The sequence below is a fragment of the Amphibalanus amphitrite genome, unplaced genomic scaffold (assembly GCF_019059575.1).
Source record: "Amphibalanus amphitrite isolate SeventyFive unplaced genomic scaffold, NRLGWU_Aamphi_draft 000752F_arrow, whole genome shotgun sequence".
Lineage (NCBI taxonomy): Eukaryota > Metazoa > Arthropoda > Thecostraca > Balanomorpha > Balanidae > Amphibalanus > Amphibalanus amphitrite.
In genome coordinates this window covers 121,048-140,106 of record NW_024882246.1, presented here as the reverse complement: position 1 = coordinate 140,106, position 19,059 = coordinate 121,048, and the positions used below count along the sequence as shown (strand labels likewise).

At 58.1% G+C, this 19,059-nt stretch overlaps 1 protein-coding gene across 1 annotated transcript; it reads right to left on the bottom strand.

Moving 5' to 3' along the window:
• Window positions 1–217: 217 nt before the first annotated feature.
• On the bottom strand, window positions 218–18,905 carry LOC122365627 (protein PRRC2C-like). The gene is made up of 10 exons (XM_043337001.1): window positions 18,771–18,905; window positions 11,375–11,516; window positions 10,780–10,889; window positions 9,452–10,456; window positions 8,871–9,118; window positions 6,656–8,595; window positions 2,518–6,310; window positions 2,093–2,143; window positions 1,758–1,799; window positions 218–1,570 (listed from the first exon to the last, which is right to left on the bottom strand). The coding sequence occupies exons 2-10, from the start codon at window positions 11,459–11,461 to the stop codon at window positions 1,191–1,193; spliced, it is 7,656 nt and encodes a 2,551-aa protein (XP_043192936.1). The 5' UTR covers window positions 11,462–11,516; window positions 18,771–18,905; the 3' UTR covers window positions 218–1,190.
• Between the last annotated feature and the right edge of the window lie 154 nt (window positions 18,906–19,059).

Here is a 19,059-nt window from a genome sequence, read left to right as displayed (position 1 = left end):
ATTGTAAGGTTGAGCACAGCTTATCATGCGTTGGGTACCTCATACCAATTAATTTACACCCCTAAACGAGAGCGAGATAATTAAGTAATGACGATGTGATGGATCCGCTTTTTTGTTTTAACGATGAAGTGTTCGGTTGCCCAATTTACTCAAAGACCCTGCCGATTTAGTGCGTTCCTCTGTTCACTCACTGCACTTTATTCAACGAAACACAAACAAAATATTTCTGTTTATTGAAATAATAGGAAATAAGATTTGAGCTTGAACTACAAGGTGGAATAACTCGTTAAGCCCTCTCGTGAATGACACATAACACCCATGATCCTGCGCGCGGCTCTCCACACCAAATAATAGCAGCCTGCAAACGCTCCGGGAACGACACGTCACGTCCAACACAATTTATTACCACTTCCCCGAAAGAAAGAGTACCACCAGTTGTTCGTCGACGCCGGCCAGTCACCGGGCGTCCGCTCTGTGAGCCATCACATTCTACATAGGCTAAAACCGGACGAGACACGGGGAGCGGAAACGGCCGCCCCTGGACGAGAGCGGCCTGTACACAAACGTGCGCGCGCGCGCGGCGGCGGCGCGGCGCGGGCGGAGAGCGCCGCCCGGCCGGCCGGCTGCGCAGAATGCCCGGCCACCGGCCGCCACCTCGGAGTATTACCGCCAGTCGCTGCTCTGGTCGAGCTGAGGTCGCCCTGGGCGCGTCGGCTTCTCTGAGTTAGTGTGTACGTGAGAACGTGTCCGTGTGCGTGGGACGGCCGGATGCCCCCGCCGCGGACCTCCTGACTCGTGCAACAACCTAACGCCTCGGGCGGACTCCTCTCGGCAATCTCATTTGTTTCCCGCAGACGACCGGACGCCGTCAGAACTTCAGCGTACTGGAACGGACGCACCTCGGCGGCTCCTCGAAATGCTCGGGCTTCTCTTACAACGCAGCCGCCCGCCTGGCAGCTGCGCCGCCCTTCACAAATGCATGTCTTCTCTGTGCCAATCTACCCGTCAGTTTCACCCGGACTCGGCCGGGGCCAACCAGTCATGGACAGGTCGCTCGGCGGGTTCGAGAGAGTCCGTTCAGAAGTCGCGTCACTCATTGTTTCGGCGAGCCCCGCCACTGTCGGTGACAGGTGGGACACTCGTAGGCAGACAATGACTTGTTCGTTTGAGGTCGATAACACATCCGCCGCTCACTTTTCCTCCTCCACTGTCGGGGCGGCGGGCGCGGGTTCGTCGGAGTCCGCAGCCGGCTCGGCCGCCGGCGCCGCCTCCGTGGCGGTCTCGGCGGGGGGCGGTGGGGACGGAGGCGCCGGGACTGACTCGTCGGCGGTCGCCGGGGCCGGAGCGGGGGCGGGGGCGGGGGCGGCCGGCTCCCCGGCGGCCGGGTCCGTCTCGCCGCCGGCTGCCGGCGCGGCGGCGGGGACGGGCTCGGCGACAGGGACGGGGGTCGTCTCCTCCCCGCTGGGTGCCGTCGGCTCCGATACGGGCGCCGCCTCCGCCGGACCGCCGCTGCTGCTGCTGTCTGCTGCCGGCGGACTCGGCTCCACCGACGGAGCGCTGCTCTTGGGCGCTGCCGGACACAGAGAAAAAGGCGTCAGAAATGAAAATCCCACGGAACGCTCAGTCTCTGGGCGTGAATCGGGGGGGGGGGGGGATACGGTAGTGTCTGAATTTGTACCACATTCAGCCGTTGTAGGGATTGATCAGCAAATGTTAGCCATGATAAGTATGAGAAAACAAAAAGGGGTTGTCCTCACCTTCGGTCTTTGAGGTGTCTTGCGCGAAGTTGGTTGGTTTCGCTGAAAAGAAGAATAAGAGGTGTATAAGAGACTTTAAATAACAACGTATTTTGTTATTAACCTCAAAAGCTTAAGTCAATTATCTTTGTTCGTTGAAAGTAGAAAGCAATACATGCAATTACAATTAGTGAAAACACGGACTGATCAGTACAGTACAGTACAGAGTAATATGAAATATAAGCCAATGGCAACTAGCCCACAAACACGCAAAGCGCGTTCTCTTCAGCAGCTTCACAGCTGCGGTTACGCCCCTCCCCCTCATTCACAAGACAATCGCCAGAAGCATGGCTCACCTTCTGAGCTGACGTTGCTAGCCGGTGGTGGGTTGTACGCGTTAGCTTTTGCTGGAAAATAATGGAAACACGTTAACACATTGAACTTTCAAAAAAAGTCACTCGTACCAATTACATGGGTACCGTGCGGATGGCACTGGACTTTGTTAAAAGCAAAACTAGTCTGATTCGAAATGGTCAACCCCGATATTACTCACAAGAACAAATTGAAAACTAAAAGTGCGACTGTCAACTACGGTCACAAAACCGTAATCAAACCCGCTATGAAGAATGAACTCAGCAGTACACATGACAACTAGCTAAGTACAAGGAGACTGGACACAAGCTAATCTGAACTAATTGTACCATGGAAACGAGCTGAGTATCGTAGTCGGATCAGTGGGCCGGCCGACCGACCCGTCCGTCCGTGTCGGCGCGCTACTCACCCTGCTGGTGCGCGGCGTTCTCGCTGCTGCGGAAGAAGCTCTGCGCTGACTGGAGCGCCGCCTCACGCAGCTTGGCCTGCTCGGCAGAGGTCGGGTTGGGCCGCTGCGGGCCGGCGCCGTGGCGCGGAGACTTGCCGCCGCCGCCGCCGGACGCCGCGCCGCCGGCCGGACGCTGGATGGGGTTCTGGTAGCGCTGAGGGGCCGTCGGCGGCATACCGGCTACCGCCGGCGCGCCGGGCGCTCCGCCGACACCCACCCCACGGAACTGAGACATCATCTGCGAGCGGGCGGCGGCGGCGGCCGCCACGGCCGCGGCGTTGGGCGGCGGCGCCGGGTACTGTACCACCGTGCCAGGCGGTACGGCCGGCTTGGGCGACAGCGGGTGCATGTTGGAGCCCTGCGGCCGCGAGCCGGGCATCAGCGAGCTGTTCAGGCCGCTCGACATCAGGTTGCGCGCGTTCTCCGACTTCCACGAGGTGTTCTGCAGTCCGGCGGCGGCACGCAGCTGCTGGATGCCCAGGCCCACGTTCTGTGTTGACTGGCCCATGTTGTTGAAGCCCTGCAGACCGAACGACTGGACGGGGGCGGCCGGCGGCTGCTGCACCGAGCCGGCGCCCTGGAAATAGGGCGTCGTCTGCGTGCCACTGTAGAAGCTGCTGGTGGGTGTCACCGCCTGCTGGCGCGGCACCAGCTGGGAACCCAGCATGTGCGGCCCCATGCCCTGGCTCAGCAGGTTCGGGTTATACTGGAAAAACTGCAGCGACTGCTGGTGGTAGGGCGCGCCGCTGGGCTTAGCCGGACCGGGCGCGGCCGAGGGTGGCGCGCCAGACGGTTTCACGCCGGCCGACATCAGCGAGGCGGTGCTGCTGATGAGCAGAGGGTTCTGGGGCGTCTGGTGGGCCGCCGGCTGGCCGTAAGGCCCGCTCTGCGGTAACCGGTACTGCGGCATCAGTTCAGCCGACGGGCCGCCGTGGCTCGGCGGCGGCGTCTGCATCAGCATCGACTGCTGGCTGTACGTGCTGGTGCCCATGCCGTACGGAAACTGCGAGTACTGCGCCGACGGCTGGCGCTGGCCCATGAGCGCGGCCGGCGCCGTGGCGTCCAGTTGGAACGGCTGGTACAGGCCGGGCGTCTGTGACTGCAGCGGCTGGCTGGAGCCGAACAGCACCGCCGGCGGCGAGGGCACGGCCGGGATGCCTCCCAGCTGCGCGGCCGCCGGCTGGAACATGCCGGCGCCGGGCAGGCCGGCCGTCACAGGACCGGGCGCACCGCCCACCACGCCGCCGGGCGCGCTGCACATGGTCAGACCGGCAGACGAGGCGGCCGGCGCGCTGTGCAACTGCTGCGGCTTCACCTTGCACACGTTGGTGGACGCAGCGGACACGTCTGAGGCCGGCGCCTTGGTCGGCGAGCTGCTGGTGCTCACCGGCGCGGCGGCGAACGCCAGCGACACCACCGGCTTGTCTGTCCAGTCGGGCACCGGGGCGGCCACCTCCTTCTCTGCCGGCGGCTCACTGCTGGTTACCTCAGAGACCAGTTCCTCCGCCTGCTGCTCGGCCAGCGAGGCCGCCATCGCCGGCAGCTCGGCCGGCGTGTCCCATACCTTCTTCACAGAGGCGATCTTCATGTTGAGGTCGGCCGTGCCGGGAGACATGGCCGCGGGACTGGAACGAGAGGCCACCGGAGTCGGCAGCGACTTGTCGGCCAGCAGCGGCAGGTCAGAGTCGAACTTAAACTCCAGCTTGATCTCGCGAGTCTCCTCGCTCTTGAACATCAGCGGCAGTTCGATGGGTCCCGGCTTGGCTCTTTTCTCCGTCTCTGTCGGTTTGACGGGCTCGGTGCGGTGCGCAGCCGGTTTCGGCGCACTACCCGTGTTCTTGTAGTTGGTGTTCTCGAAGATCATCGTCTTAGTGGGCACACTGGAGCCGTCAAAGGTGGTGGCGTCGAGCGTGGCCTTGCGCTCGGCGGCGAACCCGGCCCCAGGCACGTCAGCGGCGTCGAACAGCTGGCTGGGCGCCGCCGGGTCGACGCTGCTGAGGTGTCCAGGACCCGAGCTGCCGCGCAGGGAGGCCGTGATCGGCTTGTCCCAGGCGTTGACGGCGGGCGCCGGCGCCGGCACCGAGTCCTTGATGCCGAACAGGTCTGCCGAGTCGCTGTCGGGCAGGGTGCCCACCGGGCTGGCCGAGGCCGGCGGAAGGTCGGCGGACTGCTTCTGCTGGAGGCGACTGTTCTCGCGCTGCTTGGCCAGCCGCGGCGGCAGCTTGCTCTGTCGCGAGCGCTCGTACTGCTTGCCGCGGGTGGCGGCATTGGCCTCCCGCTCGGCGGCCCGGCGGGCGGCGCGCTCCTCGCGCTTCTGCGCCTTCAGCTGCTCCTCCTGCAGTGCCTTCTGCCGCTCCTTCGCCGTCTTCTTGCTGAGCACCTCCTGAAAGCCCTCGGTCTCCTGAAGCTGGTCAGCCGACACGTCTGGGTGGTCGTCCACAATCACTACACTGCCCGAGTTGAGGTCGTAATTCTCGAAGCCATTCTTGTTCTTTTCGGAGGCCTTGTCGACAGCCGCCGCCGCCGCTTTTTTACTGGTAGCGTCAGCCAGCGCCTGTTGGGCGCCGGCGGCGTCGTTCAGCTTTATCTCATCCACCCTGGCGACGGTGGCACCGGCATCGGCAGGCTTGCCCGCCTTGTCGCCGGCGGCAGGCGCGCCGCGCCGACCACCGTCTCCGCCGCCGCCGCGCCGCTCCCGCCGCGGCGGGTCGGCCGCCCGCTGTCCGGAGCTCCTCCGCCCGCCGCGGCCCTCCTTGCCGGCCGCGTTGCGGGCCCGGCGTCCCTCCGGGTTGCTGCTCTCCGAGGCAGTCTCCCACTCGCCCTCCTCGTTGGTCTGCTCGGAGGTCTGTTTGGTGAAGGCCGGCCGGCCGGCGCCCGGCTCGGCGGCCGACTGCCCGTTGGTGGCAGCCGGCGGAGCGGCGCCCCGACCACCGCCGCGCCCTCCGCGGCCGCGGTAGGCGCCACGGCCGCGGCCACCGCCCTCCTGGTGGTCGTCCCGCTCGGCGCGGTGCCGCTGGAAGCGCGGCGGCACCTGGTCGTACCGGTTCGACCACTTGCCCGTCTTGCTGTCGCCGTTCTGTTCGTCAGCCGGTGGGTACTGACGCTGGGAGCGGTACTCGCGCGACCGGCCGCGCCCGCCGTCGCGGTACCGACCGCCCTCGTATCCACCACGTTCGTAGCCGCCCCGGCCGCGCCGAGACGGCTCCCCGCGTGGAGCATATCCACCACGGTCAGCGTGCGAGCGCTCCTCGACGTCCTCACGCGGTGGCCGCTTGTCGCGGGCTCCCTCCGACGATGCCGCCTTGTCGCGCCCTCCCTGGCCGTTCTCGCCGGTCTGCTTCTTTGCCTCCTTCTCTCCAGTTTTCTCCGCCTTCTCTCCGCTCTCCTCCTTGCTGTCTGTCGCGGCCGCGGGCGGAGTGGCGGCCGGCTTGTTCTCCGCTTCCGCCTTCTTCTCTCCCTCGGGCGCCGGTGAGGGCGTCTGCTCCGTTTTGCCGGCAGCAGCTGAGGTCGTCTCCTCGTCCCTCGCCGGCGGATGGCGGCGCTGGTCGCGTCCTTTGCCCGGCTCGCTGCCGTCCTGGCGGCGCGGCCGGCCCTCCTTGTCGCCTCTCTGCCGGTCGCCGCCGCGATCACTGCGCTCACCACGCTCACCCCGTTCACCGCGTTCGCCGCGCCGGTCGCCGCGCTGCTCGTACCGTTCGTACTTGTCGTACCGCTCGTACTTGTCGGACCTTTCTCCCGCGCCGCCACGGTCATCCTGCGAAGGGAAACGGGAGTTAAAGGCATAGCCGAATAATGCACATTCGCGAATCGCAATATCATCACGTCTAAGTTAGGCAACTGGAAAATAAAAACGTAATTACGCAACAAACTGTTTAATGAGCAAATACGGCAGAAAAACCGAATGTAAATACGCGACAAACTGCTGACTAGGAAATATTCGTAAATCATTGTAAGTCGGACAAAAGCGATTAATACGTTGCATCAAATGTTGTGGCCTAATGCCTAATAGTCGACTACCAATCTGAGTGACAAAAGTGCGACAAATGAGTGACAACTGACCCAAGTCCATCCATCCAATACAGAGACCAACCGTACTCACCCGCCTCGGCCTCCTGTCCCTCTTGTCATACTCGTAGCCGGTCTGGTGGGAGTACCGGTCTCCCTCCCAGCCGCCGCGGCCGCCGCCCCGGCCCCCTCTGACGGCATACCGGCCGCCGCGGCCCTGGCCCGGGTACACGGCCAGGCCGCGCCGGCCGGCGCCGTCCCCGCCAGACTCGTGCCGCCCGCCGCGGCCGCCCTCGCCGGCGTCTTGCCGCGCGCCGCGGCCGCCGCTCCGCTCGCGGCGTTCGGGCGGCCGGTCGGCCGTCTCGGCCGTGGCGGCAGGTGCAGCAGCCGCCGGAGCTGGCTCCGACGACTGGTCGGCAGCAGTCGCAGCGGCCGCCGGAGGCGTGGGAGCGGCCCTGGGCGCCGGAGCAGCCTCCTCGGTCGGTGTGGGTTTGGGCTCCGGAGCAGCGGCCGTCGGAGTGGGCGGTGTCGGCGCCGGCGACGGTTTCTCCACAGGAGGAGAGGGTCTGTTCGCGTCACGCGCCGCCCACGCGTTCTTCGGGGGCGCTGGCTTGTCCTCGTCGGCCGTCGACTGCTCCGGCTCCTTGGCCAGCGTCAGTGGCAGCTTGACCGGCTCCTGTTTGAGCGCAGTCATGCCGGAGCTGGGCGCCCGTTCGCGCTCAGCAGCCTCGAGCCTTTCTCTGGTAAGGAGCGGCACAGGGCCGTGGTGGCGCGTCTCACGGCGCTCGTGGTGCGACTTCTCGTGGTGCTCGCCCCGCGACTTCTCGTGGTAGTCGCGCCGCTCGTGGCCGCCGCGCCCCTCGTGCTGATCACGCCGCTCGCCGCGCTCCGGTCGCGCGTCGCGCTTGTCGTGGCTGTTGCGCCGGTCGCCGCCGTGGTGATCGCGCCGCTCCGGGTGTCCATCCCTGCGGTCGTGGCTGCCGCGTCCCTCGCCCGGTTCGCGGCGGTCTCTCTTCTCGTGGCCGTCGCGTTTATCCTGGTAGGGCTCGCGACGCTCGCGGTGCGGCTCCCGTTTGTCTCTGTCCGTGTCCCGTTTCTCTGACGGTGCGTCTCTCCTGTCCGTGTGAGTGTCGCGCCTGTCGCCATCGTGGTCGGCGCGCGGCTTGCTGCTGCGCCAGCTCTTCTCGGCGTCGGCCGGCCGGCGTTCGTTCTTCTCACGGCGCCAGTCGCCGCCAGTCTGCTCCTGGTCAGGTTTAGAAGATTCGGTCGGTTTGGACGGCGGCTCGTCACGCTGCGACTGCACCTCGCTCTCTAATTGGTCCGCCCACGAGGTGCCGTAGTCATACTCCTCCGTGGCGTAGTCGGTCAGAGCCGAGCCAGCCTTGTCGTCACTGGTCTGGGAGCGCTCGGACCGCTCGGAGCGATCACTACGCTCGGGCCGCTCCGGTCTCTCAGGCCTCTCGTCGAATGGGTCGCGCTGCACGGTCACCTCTGGCTGCGTCGGCCTGTCGTGGTCGGTGCCGCTGCCGCGCCGGCCGCCGCGCTGGTACTCGTCCTGGCGGCCTCCGCGGCCGTCCTCCCGTTCGTAGTAGTCGGGCGGGGGCCGGCCGCCGCGCCGGTCCGCGTCCCGGCTCGGCGGTCGCTCGTCATATCCTGACCAGCCGCCGCGTCCATCGCGTCCGTCGTACCCGCCGCGGTACCCTCCGCCGCCCGACTGCTGGCGCTTGAAGCGCGGCGGCAGCACCGACTGGAACTGGCGAGAGAACTGCGGCGGCGCGTCCTCCTTGCCCGACGGCGGCGGCCGGCCCTCGGGCTCGTCGTCACGGCCGCGCGAGCCCTGGCTGCGCTCGAAGCGCGCCTCCTCCTGCTGACGCCGCTGGCGGGCGCGCTCCACGGCCACATTCACCTCGTCCGACTGGCGGCGCTTCCAGGCCTCCTCGTCCTCGGCGCCGCGGCCGCCCGGGCCCGGCGGACGCATGCCCGGCATGAAGCCGCCCATACCGCCGCGCATACGCATGTGTGGTGGCATGAAGCCTGAAAAAGAGAAACAAAGTCAGACCACAAATGGACGCATCGGGAAAGTCACACTAGCGAGATGCCGACAAAAAAAGCCGAAATTTGAAAAGAATTCCACACATTTCCTTTGTCGAGAGACCATTTCCCAGAAACTAGCTACGCATTTACAGAAAAGTTTAAAGAAAAGTTTGCCTGGTGCGTTTGTGAATCACTCAAGTCCGCCGCCACAGCTTCAAGCCATGTCCCTCCTTATCTCCCTTGCTTCGCAGTGCGCAGCGGCCAGCGGTACTGACCGGGGTGCGGCGGCGGTCGGTAGTCGAACGGCGGCGGTCCTCCGGGCCCGCCCCAGTGCGGCGGCCCGTGAGAGCGCGGCGGCGGCGGCCCGTCCGTGTGAGACGGTGGCGGCCGGTCGCGCTCACGCTCCCACTGCTGGTCGCGGGGCTCTCGGCCGCCCTTGGGTGGTGCCGAGCCGGAGCCGGCCCGGCCGCCGCGCCGCTCGTCATCCGGCTCGCTCTCGTCATCGGAGAATGTCAGCTTCTTACTGCGGAGACACGGCGGACATAAATGGTTAGAGGATCGGCAGGCTGAACAGCGTCAGGGGCGGCGACGGGAAGGGACACCACGCGGGAAACACTACGCATGAAACTAACAAACAAGCACGGGCGAGAATATCATCGTGAGATGCAGAATATCATCGTGAGATGCAGAATATCATCGTGAGATGCATCGATTCTGAAGTTATAAATGTGAACGTGAAGAAACAAAAGCAGCTGGCATCAGATATCCTTCTAACGAGATGTTACCACTTCAGCCTTTCAGCAGTATCAACAAAACAGTGTGTAAACTCCATGTCAGCTGAGGCCATTTCACTCACTTGTAGTCGACTTCGGCAGTGTTTCCGGCCCAGCCGTCGTCGCGCTTGTTGGCGATCTCGTCGAAGCTCTTGAGGTCCTCAGCCTTGATGATGGGTCGGTGGTCAGTGAGTGGCGGCCGCGGCTCGCCGCGCTGGTCACGGTACATGCCAGGTCGCGGCGGCATGCCGCCCGGCGCCGGGCCGCCCGGGTAGCTCGGCGGGTAGCCGGGGCCGGGGCCCGGGAAGCCGGGACGCATCATGTAGGGCGGCATCATGCCGCGGTAGGGCGGCGGCATCGGGCCGCCCATGCCCATCATGGGCGGTCCCATGGGCCGCATGGGCAGGCCGGCCGGGCCCAGCGGGGCAGGAGGCGCACGCGGGCCGGCCGAGCTGGTGGAGCCGGCGCCCTCCGCCCGTCCAGACGCGGCAGTGGCGCCGGTGGGCGGGCCCGGCTCCGGCCGGCGGCCGCCGCCCTGCGTCCAGCTGCCCTCGGTGGTCGGCCGCAGGCTCGGACCGGCCGGCGGCTGGCCGTCCGGCGCGCTGCTCGCCGAGCTCGTCCCACCCGCACCCGCCGCCGTCCCCGACTGCTTCTTCTGCGCCGCCGCATCGCCGCCCGCGTCGCCGGCCGCCAGCGAGGGGAACTCCTGCTGGAAGTAGGGCGACTGGTGTGCCAAGTAGGAGGGCGCGGGCCCGGCGTCGGGCGGCCCGGAGGTCACGTTGCTCCAGGATTTTTCGGAGCCGGGCAGCCCGACACCGCGAGCCACCGCGGCGGCGGCGGTCGGCGGCGGCCCGACGGGCGGCGCGGCCACCGCCGCCGCCGCTGTGGGCGGTGCTGCAGGGGGCGCCGCTGCTGCCGCTGGCGCCGGCGCCGGCGCCGCTGCAGCAGCAGCAGCAGCAGCAGCTGGGGGCGGCGCACTGCCGGACGACTCCGCTCCAGTACTCGGCTGCTCCTTCGAACCCCATCCTGAGCCCCCGGCTGGCACAAGGTTGATATTAGGGTCGTTTCCAAAGTTCTCCGATTTCAGGCTGAAATATAGAACATTGAAGTTAATACGCATGCAATTAAGTGATAAGCAAATCACAATACGCTCTTTAGTCCAAACCACAACAACCGGCATTGCATTTTATGTAGGATAGCGTCTACTATACTACAACACATAGTAACCCACAACAGCTGTCAACTGAACAGTCACCGCTCCAAGAAACCCAACAATTCTCCCACAAAGAGTAACTACCGAGAAGCCGCTGACAGACTAAACAGCCAAACGTTGAACTCGACTACCGCCGGAGCTGCGGCGCTATTTTTACACATCCGCCCGGCATCCGCACGGCACGCAACGGTCCCTTACCTTGGCAGGTTAGGAGGAGGCGGGATCCTGCGCGTCGGCACAACTTTACCCAAACTCTGGAAGCCATGCTTGGTGATCGGTTGGCGCGGCTGGATATCGACTGGCTTTCCCTGCGGCGCGCCGGAAAGGGCCGTCAGAACTGAGCGGGGGAGGGGAGGGGGAGGGGCGCGGACGGCCTTCCGCCTACAGACGGCCGACAGTCCACTATCACGGAGCCAACAACTGCCGGAGGCAGCAACAGGCTGGCCGAAAGTCAGAGACGAAGCAGCGACTCACTGCAGCGCAAACGGCTCTTGGCATCGGAAAAGATCATAGACGGACAGGCCGAGGCATGAGTATGCTTTGAACGTTACTTTACATAACACATTGATCTAATGGGCTCACGAGTAAACATATTTAATAATTATTGACTCCACGTCAGACATTGTCAAGATCGGCACATCGCTATTTCTACTAACGCGAGTGTTTATTATTAAATGACATCGGTATTGGTCCGTGAGACGCTTTAACTTCGAACAGTTTTGAGAGGCACCATAACATGATAGAAACACAAGTGATTCCAAACATGCGCATACTGACCAAATAAACCACTCACCTTAAACAGATCATTAATCTTAACCGCCGAGTATTTTGACTTGGAGTTCTTGTCCCCCTTGCTTTGGTTCGCTGACACACCTGACATTATGCCCAGCGGCTCTCATTTAGCTGCTGCTTTTCTCAATGGAACGCCCCAGCGTCTGCGGAGAGAACAGAGACAGCGGCGGGTCAATATCCGTCGGGTAGAGCTGTGGCTGCGAGAGCCGGTCGGAGAGCAGAGCGGGAGCAGTCAGCCTGCGAGAGTTCTCACAACTCGGGCCTCAGCCACCACATACGTGGGATTCCCTGTTTATGGACGGAAAGGCGGCAACAAAATGGGACGCGCGGCGTATAACGGATCTGTTTGAGTTTAAAACTATGATGCTCTTCGGAAAAACATCCACCGAGAGAGGCATTCAAAGCACCACCAAGGTCTTCTCAGACTTCTTTACATCTGATGCGGAGGTCTACGACACATAAAAAAATAAATAAAGAACGGGCGGAGTGGGATAATCGATGTTCCATCTCGATACCCGAATTTCAGCAACTTCGATTTGACACTGTTCCGGGCATGATTGCATCATTACAGTTACACAAAAGTCTCCGGAGGCCTTGGCGCAAATGAATTACCACCAACGACATTAGGAGGTCATCTGGCATGCTCTGATTGAACACCCACGCACTCCCGGTCCGCAAATAGCTGCCGAACAAAAAGGCCAAGGAGCCGAACAAAGACGAGAGGACACAAAGGCTCCGAAGACACCAGCTCGGGAGTCCGTCGGGACGGTGACCCAGTGGCCAATTTCCGCCGGTCGACACAAGACACCCACCACGTTGTACACTAGCCGTCCCAGCGGCCGTCCATCCCCAGCCCGGAGCGCACCTCATGGTGTACGGTGTAAGCTGAGGCGAGGTGTAATTACTGCCGTACGGCTACACACAGCTGCTCCCTAAGCACACACTGAGACACAGGTGGATCGCGCCGAGTCGCACAGCTCACTGACATACCGTGCTCCTATGTCTCTCTCTGATCACACACTGCCCTGCAATGCTTCCCACGGCAGCGACGGCGGCGGCGGCGGCGCCCACTCAGCGCACCGTCCCGGTAGTGGGGGCGGGCACGGTCGGTCGGTGCTCCACTGACGTCATCCGCACGCGCCACCGACCGCCATCAGACGGCGACGATTGGAAGGGGGAAGGTGGGTGCACCGTGACGTCACGGCCACGCGAGCGCGCGCTGAGCAGCAGCCGGGTTCGCAGCCACTCGCGCCCGCCTCCGCCTGTCGCTGACTGTGGTGACCGGATACAGCGGGGCGGCCGGGGTCGTGCCGGCGACACAGGTGCGTGCGGCCGTGCATGGCGTGTCGCGCGACGGACGGCACCTGGACGACGGCCATCGGTGCCGACGGCCGGCCACGCCCTGCTCCTGTCCCCGCCCGGCCATCAGCGCCCCGCCCAAATAAACAGGCGCGCGCGCTCCCCTCCCCGACTCCATGCGCCCCTCTCAGCCCAAACAACCGCGGGAGCCGGGCGCGCTCCTTCCCCAGCACCGTGCGCCCTGTTCCAGCCCAGGGGGAGGCAGGGATGGAGAGAGGTGCGAACAGCGGTTTACCAGAGCTGGCCGAGAAGGAGCCTGTCGTACACAGTGAGTCAGGGAAAGTACAAAAGTCACAGGCAGACCCAGTCAGCAGGTACGTAAGTAAGCCTGGCGATGGCTTACTACCGACACAGCGTCGCCGATTAAAACCTACGCCGGAAACGGTCATGTAACGATTTCCTGTACCCTTGAATGAAAACACGGTCACATAAAACCACTTCAACAAAAAGGCCAACGACGTCAGCGAAAGGAAGGTGTCGAAGCAGCAAATGAAATCCTTTTACCTGCCCCCGAGCGTCACCTTTCCGCATTATACCGTCATTCGTTCGTATGCTGCAACAGATGGCCGGTCGGACCATCACTTCCCGTGACGGCGAGGTAAAATATTGCCACTGTATGCATTATGCACGGGCACAGACAACTGCCAGCCCACAACGCAAAACGATAATGCACATTCCTGTGTGCAAGTCTATAGTTCATATCCCGTGTCATTGCTCCGATCCATCATACACGTGAAACGACTTGAAGTCTGGCATCTTAGTCGTCAAATCACAAAATCCAGCGGCGCAGTGCGCCCTCATCCTTGCCGGTCACTGCACTCGGGCTGAGAAAATCCGATCTGGTAACCGTTCTCGGGGCCGCGCCGTGCGCCGCATACTACCGCCCACATCAGTGTGACCCAGAAAGTCGGCGGCCGGGCCGAGCGGTGCGCTCGGCCGCGCGCAGCCATCTCGGAGACGAGCTGCGAGCAACGGGACCGGCCGGTCGTGCACGTTGTCACAGCCGCTGCAGAGCCGTCGCGTTAGTACCTGTCCCGGCGCGCGGACCTGAGACGCAGCCCGCCAGCCGTGAACACGGCATGCAACGGCGGGGAGCTGGCGGTCTCGGCACCGACAGTCTGATCGGACCCGTTTGGCTTTACACACCGGAATGGCTCTGCGTACGAGCCAGCTGGCTCAACACGGAAGAGTTGCATAATAGTGGCTGTCGGTTAAGACCGCCACCCAACCGATATAATGTGTAAGTAAAAGGGTGACCACCGCCCAGCCATTCAGGGTCAGCAGCAGTGGCAGCGGCAGATGAGCGCGGCGGGATGCGTGGGCTACCGTTTCTGCAAGGCGTAGCAAACGACAGCAGTGCAGGGCGGGGTAGGGCTGTACGGCGCCCGCGCTGCGCGCACTACTCCACCAGTCCCAGACGCCAGACGACTTTAGACCGTCTTCCGCCTCCCTCAAGGTCTCACGGCGCGTCCTTACTACACCAGAAGGACGGACCGGGCTGGCGCGGCTGAGAACGGTGCCGTAAACCGGCCGCTGAGTCACTGACCGAGCAGCGGCCCGGCTCGGCTCACCGCCGACCAGCTGGCCGCGCTCACACCTGGGTCCGAGCCGCCGCCGCGTCTGAGCGCACACCCAGCGCGGCGCGGCGGGGATCGCCTCAGACGCCGAGTGGTGGACAGCCGAGGTATCCAGAGGAGAACAGTTTTGGAGCACCACCCTGCAAGCCTCATTTTTGGACGAGCCGAGCATACCTTGAATAGCATAGCCTCACATCTCCACAAAGTCACGGTGAGTTCAAATCGCCCCACCGTGGGGTAATTTGAACATGCTGCCTTTACGACGTGCCACAACAAAACGATAATCTCGCCAGCACCGAAGTTGTTTGATCCATAAACAAATGGGCAGAACAATTCTAAGCACACCTTCATTTTAAAAATCAACACAACAACAAAAATAACAGTTGCAGAGTATCAATATTTGCATGTCCCATTCGAAATTGGTTGGACAAAGGTAGCAAACTGTACAACATAGGACGATAGCTTGCTACACTTCAGCATTTTTATCAAGTAACCGTGCATAGCACTGATTGGCGAATGGAAAGCTTAGTTAAGATCTCAACATAATGAACACTTTTCGGCTGGTAAAATTACATTATAAGCAATTTAAATGAGTTTTAAGTGTTTATTACTGCGTAATTTTCGAACCTATTTGGACAAATGGCTAACTTGGACATTTTTGGACGGAAAATCAACAAAAATGCTGGACATTGGAGTTTGGACGGATAAAAGACATAGATTTTCCAACACTGGCATTACTTATCTGCTTCTGCTTTGGGTCGAAGATATTGGGAAAAGACAACTATATAGGAGCGTTTTTTTTTCGGAGATATCCCGGTCTTCAATGAAAACCTCACTTTATGTTCAAATTACCTCACGCTAAAAAATATTTTGCCATATTTGAAAACAGGTTTCAAAGGCAAATTTCTTGGATTGAAGGCACTTATTAGCTCCTTGTACAACAAAAGCCGCTGCGTATTAGGCGCCAGCAGGCAGCAATGTAAGATTTTACGCTGCAATGGAGTTGCAATGACGCGTTGTTGGGCGTTTTTACTTGCGAAATTGATTTGTTACAGTGTGCGTCAGCATCTTCAATCCATGAAACTTTTAACCCCGTTCATATGATAGCCCTTTTATGTACGATAATTTCCCTCATTGCATTGGTCTTATTGTCGTACCACTTATGGATTTTCCGTAATTTTGTGTGTTCAAATGTCCAACCTGTTAAAATTACCCCATCCTACCCTACCCAATTTTAACCCTCGCCCGTATTGGTGTTTCGCCAGCCGCGAACGTATGAGGAGGGTCCGTTGGACCCCCCTTGCCGTTTCGTCCCTGATCGAGCTAGAGCTTCGCGAAAAAAAACGAGTGTGCTGCGTGTGACGAGAAGAAGCCGATGACACCCAATTTTAAGGTCCTATGTCATTGGTTGACCTTCCAGGTCAGGTCAATGACCCAAAAGTCGGGAAAATCGGGACCTGTTAGAACGTCGTAAAGTGTGTATTCTATGTTTTTTTTTTTCGGGGTGCTGATCACGAATATCATGTTTGTTTTGATACCAGTGATGGCTTCATACATTTAGGCCAGGTCGGGTCAGGTCAGGTCCATTCAACCAGCAGGGGTTTTGCCGGGTATTCGTAGTATACTTGAAATACTTGAAAGGTCATCTTGAAAATTTGACCTCCGGTCAAGGTCATGACCTGACCGGAAAAGGGTCGTGTTGCATAGCAGTCAATACGTATCGTCGAGCTGGATAATGATGATGAATTGGGGTTTTTGGGCGCCCGGACTACAGTGGTCATCGGCTCCCATCGAGCTGGATAAGTCTGACGTGTTTTCATCGCTCTAGCACGTCTCTATCAAAAGTTAAAGCAAAAAACTGCTCGTGACCGTTTGTGACCTAAGATAACGTCAGGGGCACACAGAGGTGTCACAGGTGCATTTTTCCGAGTCAGTGTGTCATGTTTACCCATGAACCGATGTTTGAGAGGGTTTTGAACACCATTTATCCAAAAGAGGGGCATTTCAATTTTCTCTCGTTGCCTTACAATGGAGAGGTCGCAAAATTGACCTGACTTTACGTCACCGATACCAAAATTCCGAGATATAGGTACAGCCCACCGCTTAAGTAATGTAGGGTTTTACCAATCTCAACGGTTGACTTTGACTGGCGATTGTTTAATGCGGAGTGATAAAAAAGAAGATGTCAATAGCTAAAGTTGCAGCTGCAAGGGTGACGATACATATAAGCTACATTCAAAGCTTCATTGTAGTCTGGTTAATCGTTCCTAAGCTTCAGAAGCAGAACATACCCATGACTCAAACCCCACATTACTTCTGCTGTGGACTGTACATTTTGTACATGTCACGCGGGTTTTAGCTGCAGGTTTTGCACCTATGAAATTTAGTATACTTCACGCTATATCTTCGTCGTCCTAAGCTTTTTAAGTGTTGAAGATGCGATCGACTTGTTGGTTCACAAGCCTGCCATGATCGTATAAAATGGCTTCATCGTAAATCAATTAGTTTCTGAGATATAACCAGAAATGTAAAAGTGCAAAACCTATATATGATATAAAACGACGTCCCTATATATAAATATAGGGACGTCGTTTGGCTTTGCGGGACGTCACAAAGAGAATCTGTTTGGGTGTGGGTTTCCACCCAAATTCACGAAAATCAGGACACTGCCTGGGGATGTGGGTTGTAGATTGTAGGTTAGGTTCTGGTCAGGTCAGGTCAGGTCAGGTCAGGTTAGGTTATATTTGCTTTGGTTTGGTTAAAAAAGCATCTCTGGGTATAGCGTCTCTCAATGAAGCAATGAAGCAATAGCACCTCTCAATATTATGTAGCAATGAAGCAGAATGCTCAATGTCCTAAAAGTGACAAAAGCTCCAATTGCAGTGCAGAAACAGATTAATTTCAGCTCAAGATATACCCATCCCAAAGCATGCTAAATCAAGTGGTAAATGTTCATAGGCAGTTGCTATGTCCCAAAATTTGTCGATTTGGGTGGGAAACGACATCCAAATGAAATTCATTTTCCACTCTCACCACCAATTTTTAAGAACAATTTTCCACTCCCTACCAAGAAAACCTAGATTATTTACCTATAGAAAGAGCAGTTGTGTGGATGCCCGGTTTAGCACCAAGCATCCTACACCTTAGAATAAAATACATGTTTTTTGTCGTTTTTCACCCTTTTTGGATCTAATCGAATCAGCAGTTTTTCACTCTCTCCCCTCTTTTTGGTGTGTAATTTTCTTCTCTGACAACCAGGACAAAACTCAATTTTGGGACACTGGCCGCAGTTGTCAGTACAAAAGACAAAGATAATCGTAAAGAGGTTCTTCCAACAACCTTCAAAATGGGGCACTAGACATAAGGCACTAGAAAATCATAACCTAGCAAAAAAAAAAAAACTGGGCACCAAACCAATGCTCTTGCTGAGCATTGCACTTAAAGTGCTCAGGAATGGAGTGGTAACCAGCATTATGTTGGGGGAGTACCTAGCTAAATGCACACATTTTTTGTTGTGCTTTAATTTTACAACACCAAATTTTGTATCCCCGCCGCAAAAGGGTTTGTTTACTGGATAACTGTAGAACACTCAATACCTGTTCTAGACAAAATGTGTAGTCTGAATAGACAAGTAGGTGGCAGTTCAGTCCTGTAAAACTATAACTGTGAAAAGGGTGATAGCCAGAAATCCTGAGCTGAAGACTACAAACCCAAAGGATCTTCTTGCAATGCATTTACTTCAAGTACATAATGCTGTCAAGAAACATGATGCAGGCTGCATAGATGGGTGGCCACCCTGTTTCATGCAACAAGCAGAGCTTAGCCAGTGTTTGAACCCTAAAGCTATTCGGTATATGTCAAGTTTAGGTCCTAACTACAATTGTGACGCTGTTGATACAAATATGTAACAGCAAAAATGTTATGTTTTAGGTTAGGTCAGGTTGTAGGTTTGTAGGTTTTAGGTTGTAGGTAGATAGGTTTGTAGGTTTTAGGTCGTTAGGTTGTACGTTTGTAGGTAGTAGGTTAGTAGGTTATAGGTAAATAGGTAAGGCTAGGTCAGGTTTGATTGTTTTTTCTTTTATTTGCAAGACAAATAAGTATCATTTTTGGATTCAGGATGAATCATGTGAGAATATGAAAAAAATTATCCATGAAATATGCTTAGGACTTAATCTTGACTTTTAACAGCTATTCTTCATCCGGCAATAGTTTAAAATGCTGGATTTAATTTTACATGACTCACATTTTAAGCACAAATAACAGGATTAAGTTATGTTTAATGATTAAGCAAAAATAGTTAAGTTAAAAATACTTTTTAACATCGTAGCACGCATAACAATTCCAATCGGACGCACACGCAAATTCACAAATTCTAAGAGCCAGAGCGTCACATCAAAGCGTCAATTCAAAGGCAGCGTTTTATGCTATTATTCCTTATTTTCAACCCTGGATTGTACTTACCGGGTGCTGTTCCAATTCCAGTTGATAAGAAAAGGAATTAATCCTTTATTCCTTCTTCTTTCTTGGGAGCCCAGGCCCTATCCCCTGTAAATTTATCCGGGAGAGCACCACACACAACAACAAGATGGCGTTGGTGCGTTTTCCAGCGCTGCAAAAATCAATAAATATATACGTTTATTTCCGAGAGTAAATTTAATATCTTAGCTATGAAAAATGCTTTTTACAAATTTTACTGTTTTAGATGCTAATAAAACACTTTATAACTCAAAATAAGAAGAAAAAAATTAAA

What these genes read in the sequence shown, in the direction of transcription:
- LOC122365627 (XM_043337001.1), bottom strand. Translation starts at nt 11,461, where the DNA reads ATGTCAGGTGTGTCAGCGAACCAAAGCAAGGGGGACAAGAACTCCAAG. An exon ending in CCTCCTCCTAACCTGCCAAG is followed by an intron (nt 10,457 to 10,779) that starts GTAAGGGACCGT and finishes TCTATATTTCAG; the next exon opens with CCTGAAATCGGAGAACTTTG. An exon ending in TAGCAACGTCAGCTCAGAAG is followed by an intron (nt 1,800 to 2,092) that starts GTGAGCCATGCT and finishes TCTTCTTTTCAG; the next exon opens with CGAAACCAACCAACTTCGCG.